General features: G+C 45.5%; 1 protein-coding gene and 1 long non-coding RNA gene across 9 annotated transcripts in view; one reads left to right on the forward strand and one right to left on the reverse strand.

Moving 5' to 3' along the window:
- CREBBP (CREB binding lysine acetyltransferase) overlaps positions 1 to 4,640 on the reverse strand; it is a 191,714-nt gene extending 187,074 nt beyond the window's left edge. For 6 of the 8 annotated variants that reach the window (XM_073362774.2, XM_073362776.2, XM_073362780.2 and 3 more), the window contains exon 1: positions 4,201 to 4,640. In XM_073362774.2, coding sequence (XP_073218875.1) covers positions 4,201 to 4,285 — 85 coding nt within the window. In that variant the 5' untranslated portion in view covers positions 4,286 to 4,640. The remainder of the gene's footprint in view (positions 1 to 4,200) is intronic. The other 2 variants (XM_073362779.2, XM_073362775.2) reach the window with 1 other exon arrangement.
- On the forward strand, positions 4,455 to 10,032 carry LOC140918423 (uncharacterized). Its single transcript, XR_012161183.2, has 2 exons — positions 4,455 to 5,228; positions 8,200 to 10,032. It is a non-coding gene; the product is annotated as an uncharacterized LOC140918423 (long non-coding RNA).
- Positions 10,033 to 11,370: the final 1,338 nt, after the last annotated feature.

Consider the following 11,370-nt stretch of genomic DNA (forward strand, 5'->3'; position numbering starts at 1 on the left):
TCCTTTCATGATTCTCTCCCCTGCTCCCCACCACTATACATACACCTGGCCAGCCTTAAGAACCAATATACCTGCAAAAGACTGAGTTGTATTTTTCTCACTATAACCACATTTTATGCTCTAAGTGCCTTGGAAAAAGTTTGCAGGATAATGGAATGCAATGTGCTGCAAATAAATGTAATACATTCCATAGAACAATTTAAAAAACACAATATAAAGCATTTGTTCTTCATCTGTATCTTTTTTCCAAGTATCATTTCTTTCATAATTTTTTCTCAGCAGAATTCAAATTTACTAACTACTGTTGGGATTGTACATGAATGTAAATCCAATAAAAAGTCTTCTGGTATACAAGTGACCTTTTGTGTTTGCACATTTGATCATACAGGCAATAAGTTTCATGGAAGCAAATTTTATTAGCTGGGCATAACAGTTAATGCTTTAAAACGAAAAAACTGAAATGTTCACATGGCACACAAATGGAGATAGGTTTAAACCACTTTGTAAAGTCATATGAATTCACAATTAGATACATGAATATTTACTCCCATTGTCTGTCAATTTAAATAGAAGGTATTATCTTTAATATTTCAGGGCCGTAAAATCTGGATGATTTTTATTAAACTAACTTCTTTTAAACTGAAAGAAATGATACCTGAAGTGCATAACCATATTTCTTGGGTATAGTGCAGAAAAAAGGTCAAAGTAAAATGAGTATACATGTATAGTTTAACTTCTTAAAACTGTTTTAGTTAAAAATATAGTGAGTAAGAAATACAGCTAACAATTTTTAAATTATGCAGATTAATTCATATCAAGGTAAATTTTTTCTATTTTAAATAATTCAAAATATTTTAAAATATTTATGTTTAAAACATACACTGGACAGTCATAAACTTCATTAATTGTCACAACTACTTGTACAGATGTTTAAGAAACAGACATGCTAATTAATCAATCAGTACACAATTTGAAGTTGCAAAAAACACCAGGCAACTCAATGTTAAAACTGCAGCTTAACAACTCAGCCACCCTAACTTCCCTAAATCATGTGAGTGTACAATTTTATAAACATTTAAAATTGTAAAGACTATAAAATAAAACAATTTGAATGACTACCACTGTTAGTTCTTGAAAATAATATATTTCTACAGCACCAAAAGTTTGCAAGGCATTTAACAAATACAGATGCATTCCCTTGTTTGCACCATAGCATACAGTAGTAAAAATCACAGCAGCCACATTATATTGGCTCCTTTAGGTATCTTAAAGGATGCCCATTTTGCTACATCTTTAGATAAAATGCTACTAATTAATATATCATCAGTTCCCACACAGCATGCATTGGCTCCAGAGACGTTAATTTAAAAATCTGGATGGTCTACTGTACATCATGACAAAATGTGAATACTGACAACAAACTAAATGATTATGGCCCTTAAAGATTAAAATTACCAGTTACCATAAACCTATTTTACATTAAATATTTTTATAAAGAGGCTGCAACTTAGCTGTTATGAAATAAATACGAGATGAAACAAGAGTTAAATGCTTAAAGTTGTGCAACAAGAAAGTCACTTAGTATTTAAGAAAGAAATAATTATACAGAAACAAAACACATTGATCCTTCCTCCTGGTTAGGTTGATAAATGAAAACCCTTTCCCATGGATATTTTACTCATTAGCTTAGTTATGTGGGTGAAACTGGTCAACTAGTGGGCAGCTAGCTGTATTCCCAGTAACTAGCTTTGATTAGTGTACAGTGTTGCTGTTGTAAGAACACAAGCACCTTAGTAATCCAACTAAAATACTGACTTATGACATATACACTGTATTAATTCTATCAATATACCTTGATTTTCTACTGCTAATAAAATGCTAAATGAAAGTGTAATTTAAAAATGTACAGAACTATGACATTAACAAAAAAGTTCATAAGCCTTCTAACTAACTTCAATCACGCAAACATTACTCCAATACACCAAGGAACATTTGCCTCAAACAATTCTTACATCACCCTAGAACAAATGGAAAGAACCAAAATTCTGCATATTCTAATCTCAAGGAAAACTGTTTCTACAAGAAAGATTGAAGTTAACAGGTAATATTTACCCAGAAAATGGGTTGCTTAAATCTACTAACTGCTACAGAAAGCAGCATGTGAAAGGGAAACAAGGAAGAACTTAGCTATAATTAATGGTATTTTCATCAAACGTTTAGTCCAATGGGACTACTCACAATACTAAAAGCAAGCATGTCTGTAAGCATTTGCAGGACTGAGGCTTTATTCATCATTCAATAGCAGAACATAACAGCCTGCTGATTTTGAGGGCACATCACTCAAACCTATCAACCGGAGCAACTGGTCAAAGGCAATTTTCATGGTTGTAATGCAACTTTGTTATTAAACCAACAGGCAAGAAAATCCCATTTTAAGTTCAGAGTTTTGAGTAATATTTTACATAAGAACCCTAACAATTTGTATTGCCTACTAGTAGTGGCAACAAATATAAAAACATTCAATTGGAAAAAGCACTTTCAATATACTTAAGATCAACAACAAAACCAATGCTACCTGCAACTTTTTTAATCTTAATTTTTATCTTTAAAGTTATTTTAGACATTGTGCCTAGTGAGATATTCCTACTTGTCAGACCTGTAGTACTTGCTCTGACACTGTCATTTTTCTATTGACCAAGGACCTAACTCCACAAACACTTTTGCACATGCTTAAGGTTATCTACTGGAGTGATTCCCTTGAGTTCACGGAGACTACCCATATGCATAAGTAAGTTTGCAAAACTGGGACATTCTCTCTCTTTAAAATTAAAACATCCAAAATTATTACCTTCAAAATCTTTTACCTACCATTGTTAAAAACCTAAAGTGACTATATGAAAGATCAGAAAAAATTATTTCAATTTTTTTAGTTTACATGGTGCATTTCACAGCAATGGGTATTGTCATTCACTGTCAACTCCAGTCAGTTCCAAAAAAGAGTTAAAATGGCTAAGTACTACACCTGACCTAGAGTTCTTTTGCCAATTTTTGTACATTTTCTTTTTCAGGTGTTCCTCTGCTCCCCACCTGTTATGAGAAAGACTCAGAGAAACAGTAAGGATGGCTGTAAGACAACCTACTGTCAAATTTACACCACATTAATGTGTAAACATTACAACACTACTTGGGGTGTTTTCATATATACAAGATAATGTACCATACAACTGAAATGCTTAACAAAATATGCACTTTTTTTTTTTTAAGGAAAATTGCTCAGAGCAGACTGAGTCAACCATTTACTAAACCCAGTTTTTAGTTAAGAACAGGGTTGTGATAATACATTCAAGGATGAAACTGGATGCACACACAAAAGTGCACAAAAGAAATGCATGTGTACTGCACAGAATTATATTTTAAGGGAGGAAATTTGACAGCTCATAAAATACGCTGATCCAGTGTGTTTAAAAACGACATCATATGCTCTGAAAAAAACACTATTGTCCAAAGCCAAAACTTTTGAAAGTAGTTACTGTGAAAGAAAAACACCTACTTCTCTGAACCACTTCACACTGATTCCCACATATTTACACAGCATTTCTGAACAGATAGGAGCTATTCCAGCACACTGGGTAACTATGCGGTTTTGACAAAGTTATACATGCACAGACTGCAGGAATAAATCTCTCTGAACACACGTTTTCCTGAGAAACCAAAAAAGCCTTTGAAGATGTTGCCTCAGTCCGAAAAAAATATAGAAATTTTAAAGTTCTGGTTGGCTCCATCGTTAACTTACACTTGTTTACCAGGCACAAACAAGCGCAAGGTGAGTCTGAAACAATCCCCTTTGCTTCCCTCAGGTCTTACTACGCCCTAGAGCCCTTCACTGTTTACAGATCTGTGGTTACGGGCTGAAGTTACACACAGGGTCCGACCCAGTGGCCATGGACCCAGCTGGAAGAGCCCCGGGAGTCAGGTGCAGGCGGTAGACCTCCGGCAGGGCAGGCTCCGTCGGCTGGCAGGGACCCCGCTAGGTGCGAGTCACCCCGGACAGCGAGGGGCTACCGGCCGGTTCCGCGGGGAAGCTCGTTTCTCCCGATCTCCTAGGCGAGAAGCCGCCCCCATAAAGCCGCCCCCTGCCCGGTTCCGAGGGAGGGGAGCTGCGAGCTCCGGGTCCGGGCTGCCCGCCTCCGGCCCCCTCACCTGTGCTGTCGCTGGCGGAGAAGCCCGGCGAGTTGAGCTTGGCTCGCTTGGGGTTGGGCGGCCCGTCCAGTAAGTTCTCCGCCATGGTAGCCGGCTCGGCGGTCACAGCTCCAGCCCCGCGCCGCCCGCCGGGGCCGCCCGGATCCTGCGCTCCCGGCCTCGGGCAGCCGCCAGCAGAGACTCCGCGCGGAGCGCCCAGGAAAACTCGGCCGAGCAACAGCGCCGCTTAGTGCTCGGCCGGCGGCGGCCCCCGCTGCCCCATGCCCGGGCCGGGCCGCCGCCGCAGCAGGCCGCAGGGAGGAGGGCTCGGGACGGGGTGGGGAGAGAGCCCAGCGCCCCCGCCCTGCCTGGCTCGCTCCTCCCGGCCGCTCCCCCTCCCTGCCGAGCGAGGAGGTGCCCGGATGGCGGCTCAGTCAGTCACTCAGGGAGCATAGCGCCCCCCCACCCCGCTCCTCCGCGCCCCGTCCCGTCCCGTCCCCTCCCCTCCGAGCGGGGGACTCGCCCCGGCCCCGCGCCGGGCCCTCACTCGGCCCCTCGACCCCCGCCCGCCCAGGAGCAGCCGCCACCGCCGGCAAGAAAAACAATGAGCGCAGCGCGGCGGCCGCGGCGGCCACTGCTCTCGTTCCCGGCGGCGGCGGCGCCCGGCTCGCCCCCCGGCTGACGCTGCCCCGCTGGCCGAGCCCGTCTGCCCCTCCGCGGCGCTCCGTGCGGCTGCCCGTGCTCCGGCGGGCGGCCCCGCTGCCCTGGCCCGGCCCGGCCCGGCCCCGCTCCCGCCCGCGCCGCGCTCCGGCTCCGCGACAAGATGGCGGCTGTTGATTCCTCAATTAAAAAAAAAAGTTTTTTTTTCTCTTCTCTTTTCCAGGGACCATGGGGGCGGGGCGGGGGCGGAGCCTGCGTTCTGCGTCACCGCGCACAGGCACGCCCCTCCTCGCCGCACCCGTAAAGACACGAGCGGTGCCGGAAAGAGGCGAACTGAGCCTGAGTTGCCAAGAGGCTCCTAGCTGTGGGAGGAAAGGATGCAAATATATGTAAATAAACACGTAAATTAACCCCTCCCCTCTGGTCCTACTAAATTATCCAGGGACCTATCCCCTGGAGCCACATAGGATGGGCACCTCTGCTGTCCCACTGGTGCAACAGCACCTGCCAAGCATATGCACCCCTCAAACACTACCTCCCTGCACTGGCCCCTGACCCTGTGCTGTGTGCCCGCCTTCTATAGGACCACTGCAACAGGGGGAAGCACCCCATTGTCTCCTCTTCCAGCCTGCCACCCGTGTGTCCCCATAGGGGCAGTGCATACTCTCCCCCTGCCAACCCAGGCCCACAGACCCATAGCTCTGGTACAACAGAGTGCAACACCCACCAACTTTTACAGAGAGCATCAAGCTAGACTTTTGTTGCCTTGGAAGACCTGGAGTACAGCCCTCTGCTCCATGCTGCTCACCTATAATACTGGTGCAATAGGCCGCAACACTGCTTCCCCATTGCCCTGTCTGCCCATACCCTTCACATGCTGCTTCCCTGTAGAGCCAAATCTCTTGCCCGCAGGCTGCCTCCCCGTAGCACCCACACCCCATCTCACTGGTGTGACACGATGCACCATGCTGCCTACCCATAGCACCCAAACCTCTTAGCAACATTCACCCATACCCCCTTCCACCTCATAATGCCCCTCCCATATCCCCCATACTGTTTTCTCCATAATGCCCACCTCATGCAGCCTCTCTGTAGTGTCCATACCTTCCCACAGCACCAGCCTGTGCCCACTTCATGCCTTCCCCATGGTGTCCACCCACCGCTCCCGTGCTGCCTCCCTATGGTACCTAAATGTCTATGTGATGCTCTCTATCCTCACACACCCAATTCCTGCAACACCCCAACCTTCACACAACACTTGCCCACATATCTATCATGCTGCTTCGCTGCAGTTCTTGCACAACCACCTTTTCAGCCTCATGCTGCCATCCCACAGCATGTGCACACCCCAGACAGTCTCCCCACAACATCAATCTACCTGTGCACCCCCTTGCTGCTCCATGCAATGTGTGCACATCCATCACATCGCCTCTGCATATTACTGGGATTATTTCAACTGGAAAAGAAAAGTTAAAGAGACTTAATTGAGGTACTCCACTTACAACGTTGAGGGTTAGAAAAAATTATCAATCCCTCTTTTTATGATGTCTCATAATATGACATTAATGGCAGGAAAATTTAAAACCAAATAAAAAAAGCCATTTTTGCACAGTGTGTAATTTGCCTGTGAAAATTGCTTCCGGAGGGGATCAGAAAGTTAAATACTACAGCTAGATTTAAAAAGCAGCTGGATAATTTTAAGGCCAAAAATAATATTTTTGTATGATAAATTATGTATAAGACAGGATTAATAAGGTCTCATGCTTTGGGGTGTAAAATCATCACCACAAAGGTCGAAGCAGTTTTACTGCAAATGTTCACTATTGTACATTTGGCCAGATGCATCATAATTTGTTTACATTTTGTTCCTCTTTGTCTGAACTATCAAGTATTAACCATAGCTGGGATGCACCAATCCAGACTTGATGTATCAATGGTCTGTACTAGTGTTACAAATCTTAAATTCCTAACATCTAGCATAATGCAACTAGCCAAGTGTTCAAGGTTGTATGAATTGGGGAAGAAATCTAATTGATCCTCTCAAATTATCAATTTATTCTCTGAAGCATGAGATTGGATTACTTTTATTTAGGCCCCAATCCTGCAAGAATTTACATCCCGTAAGTCTTTGTAGCATTGGTCCCTTAGTTTGCAGAGCTACAGATGTTTTTGTTAGTCATAAAATTAATAGGCTTTTATAAAAAAGACCATCCACATTATGCACATTGATTACCTCCTACAAGACTGAATTCCATTGGTTGGCTAATGATGTGTAAAATAGCATTTTATGTGTTCTACACTTATATTTTAATTATATTTTACATTATTCTGGATATTTGATATTTAAGTTTTCTTAAACCAGCTGGAGGTAAAGCAGTTAGTGAGGAAAGAGCCCTCATTTCTCCCTCAACTTCCCTTCCCCCCACACAAATCAACCATTAAAATCTTCCCCATGCCTTATGTTCCAGAGCTGTCCGGGGAATGGCCAGAGTTCAGTTCAGTTCTCTCATTCATATGGTCTGAAGAAAGAGTGAGGAGGAGGCCTTGACAAATACTTGTACTGCCCCTCTTTCCCTAAAACCCATGTTTATTTAATTTCCATAAATATGTCTAATAAATCAGTTCTTGTGATGGGGTCTACAGGCCCCACACTGAACCAGGGCTGGGAGTGGAGCATTAGTGAGCTAGGGAGGCCCTGTCCCTCAACAGATACTGGCATGTTCCCAGTAGAAGAACAGTTAAAAGGACACTGGTAGCTCTGGGAAAGGGGATGAATGATGCATGTAGCACCAGGAAACAAGGCTGATGCTGAGAATTGTGTCAGGAATGGCAACAAGTTTGTGAAGGCTGCTCTAGCTGACCCCCTTTAGGAGCTGAAAGCCCTAAAAGAGATTAACAGATTTATTTGGGCATAAGTTTTTGTGGGTAAAAAACCCCACTTCTTCAGATGCATGGAGTGAAAATTACAGATACAGGCATAAATATACTGGCACATGAAGAGAAGAGAGTTACCTTACAAGTGGAGAACCAGTGTTGAAAAGGCCAATTCAGTCAGGGTGGATGTGGTCCACTCCCAATAATTAATGAGGAGGCGTCAATACCAAGAGAGGGAAAATTGCTTTTGTAGTGAGCCAGCCACTCCCAGTCCCTATTCAAGCCCAAATTAAGGGTGTTAAGTTTGCAAATGAATTGTAGCTCTGCATTTTCTCTTTGAAATCTGTTTTTGAAGTTTTTTGATTGAAGGATGGCTACTTTTAAATCTGTTATTGAATGTCCAGGGAGATTGAAGTGTTCTCCTACTGGCTTTTGTATGTTACCATTCCTGATGTCTGATTTGTGTCCATTTATTCTTTTACGTAGAGACTGTCCAGTTTGGCCAACGTTCATGGCAGAGGGGCATTGCTGGCACATGATGGCATATATCACATTAGTAGATGTGTAGGTGAATGAGCCCCTAATGAACCACATCAGCCACAGCATCAGGGTGACAAAAATGGAACCAGATTACAAACCTGAAGCCTTCCTGGTGACATTCAAGAGAGTCACTAGGGCAACCTGTTGGACAGCGGAGAGCTGGGTGGTCCTGGTTGCTCCATACTTAACAGGGACAGTGCAGGCCATATACTGGAGCCTAGAAACAGTAGCTGCACAGGGTTATTCCCTACTCAAGACAGCCATCCTGGATGCTTTTGGCATCTCCAACGAGGCTCACCACCCGAGATTTCAATGAGACACATTTGCTCCTGGTGTCAGACCTAGGGCATTGGTACAGACCTTAAAGGAACACTTCTGGCAGTGGCTCCAGCCCAAGGAAAAGACAGCAATACAGATGGTGGGGAAGATCATATTAGAGCAATTCCTCCAGATCCTCCCATCTGGAGGTGAGTAATACAATATCAACTGGAGACCCTGTTGGAAGCAGTGATGTTGACTGAGAACTATTTGCTGATCGCCAGGCCTGCCTGCAAAACACCAGAAGGGGACCCAACTCAACGCTGGCCAACTCAGGTGACTGGGGCGGGGGAGAGCAAGGAGGGGAAGCACAAGAGGATCCTGGCTGCCACTCCAAAGGGGATGGGACCAACTGAGCAGAGACTGACCACAGGAGTTTATCCATGGAGAGAGAGGCCAGGAGGGCAGTTCCAGTGTGACCTGATGGCCCCCACATGGGAACACCATTCGGGGGCGGAGCCCAAACAGTTGAAGCACCTTCCCAGTCAGGCAACTGCTTCACCTGCGGTCAACTGGATCATTTTCAATGAGATTGCCCATATATGGACTGTAACTACAGACAGGTCTGGACAGTGGAATCCAGAACCCAGAAGAGGGGTTCGGAGAAACTGGTGGTTCCGGTACAGTGTAATGGAGTCAGGGTCCAAGGCTTAGGAGACCTGGGCTATAGTCAGACAATGATCAGAGAACACCTGGCCGCGGTCATGGAGAATCTTTGGCCACCGTATACCTTCAGTGCATACATGGGGATGTGCATCCATTGGGATGTACATCCATACCCATAAGGCAAGTCCAGTTATCAGTGGTGCAAGTAGGGCGGTACAGTCCAGTATGCTGTACCGGTAAGATATTTATAGCCTGTACACTGTACCGGAAAGTCACAGGAGGAACAGAATGTGGGGCCACCAGGCAGCCCCACTTCGGCAGCTCCTCCAGCACAGCTGTACTTCCCCCAGCCCTTGCACACAGCTGCGTCTAGGATCTCCTGTCTGGGGTCTGTAGGCAGCCCGCTGGAGGACAGGGCTGGGGGCAGTACCGGTACAGCCGCACTAGAGGAGCTGCTGGCATGGGACGCCCATTGGACCCAAGTTTTCCTTTCGCCGCTGAGGTTCTGGAGAGCCCTGTGGTTCAGAAGTCTCCGGCGCAGCAGGAGGAGGACACAGCCCCCTCCTTCCCCCCGGGTAATGTGGGATGGATCATGGGGAGGGGAGGAGGAGAGCACAGGATCCCAGGCTCGGGGCGGGGTTACGTAAGGAGTCATGTGGGGAGGTCACGTGCCCCCCGTTTAGCTGGTGCAGCGCACCGGTAAAAAATGAATTCTACTTGCACCACTGCCAGTTATCGATACAGAACTGCTCGGATACTACTTGCATAGGAGTGGCCCCGAACTTAGCTTACCCCATGATAGTCGGTGAGACTGGAAGTTCTTCTGGGAACTGCTTGGATTAGGACAAGCGGTGTCCCTAGAGGGGAAAGAGGGAGGAGCAGAAGACACAATGAGAGGCCCAAGTGGAGGACATTATGGGCAGGAAAAAATACTGAAAAAAGGTATCCACAAGGAAGTGCAGGACTATTGTGCTTCATGCCCCAAATGTCAGTCTGCAAGGCCAAAAAAGGTCCCTACGGCCTCTCTAGTACCCTTTCCCATGGAAGCGACCCCATTCAAAAGGGTAGGGATTGATTAATAGGGATTGACTAAAAGCACAGGAGGGCACCAGTATATCTTAGTGACCAATGAACTATACTACATGCTACTCTGAGTCAATACCCCTCCATTCTACAAAGGTGGCAGCCATCACCACTGAATTGATGAAAGTATTCGCCCGGGTGGAGATTCCTAAAGAAATATCACTGACCAGGGAACCAATTTTATGTCACAGCTAATGAAGGAGCTATGCAATTTGCTAAAGATAAATTAATTTTCTTAGGGCTTTCACCATGCACAGACCGACAGGCTGGTGAAGCATTTTAATAAAACTTTGTAAAAGATGCTAAAGAAGTTTGTGGCCTCCTATCTTTGTTACTGGGATCAACTCCAACCTCCCATCCTTTCTGTTCTCCATCTGGGAAGTTCCCCAAGCTTCTATGGGATTTCTCCCATTTGAGTTACTATATGGGCAACAACCCCTGGGAATATTGGATCTGATTTGCAAAACATTGGAGCAATAGGAGTCACAGTCCATTAACTTTGAGCAGATTATGGAGCAAAGACATGAGGTATCTGAAGAGAAAAGCTCAGACTTGCAGATGGAAGCAGGACTGAGGAATTCTGTGGGGAGACTGGGTGAGGAAAGTGGTCAGTGGAAGCATGTGACTAAAAGAACGAGGCAGAGGAAAAGACGGGCTAGTGAAGGAGAAACAGAGCTCAAGAACAGGTTTGCAGAGTTGGAAAATGAAGAAGGGGCTCAGCAGGTAGTCACTGAAGGTGGGAGGACAAGGAAGAAGAGAAGAGTGGCTAGTCATATAGGAAAAGGGGAAGAGTTAATGGAGACTACACCAAATATAAGCCTCAGGAGGATACAGGATGGGTTGAAGAGGATTACAAGGGAGAATAGGAATGGAAAGAACTTGCAGCCAGAGGGAACAGGGGATAGACTGGAGAATAGCACTGTCACCAGGAAAAGGCAGGTCTATGTGATCGGGGACTCTTTACTGAGAAGAATAGACAGGCCTGTAACCAGAGCTGATCCAGAAAATAGAAGGGTATGCTGTCTTCCAGATGCTAAGATATGGGACGTAGACCTGAGGTTGAAAAGGATCCTAAAGGGAAAGGGAAAGAATCCCCTAATTATCGTTCAT

Source organism: Lepidochelys kempii, chromosome 10 (genome assembly GCF_965140285.1).
Source record: "Lepidochelys kempii isolate rLepKem1 chromosome 10, rLepKem1.hap1, whole genome shotgun sequence".
NCBI classification, from domain to species: Eukaryota; Metazoa; Chordata; order Testudines; family Cheloniidae; genus Lepidochelys; species Lepidochelys kempii.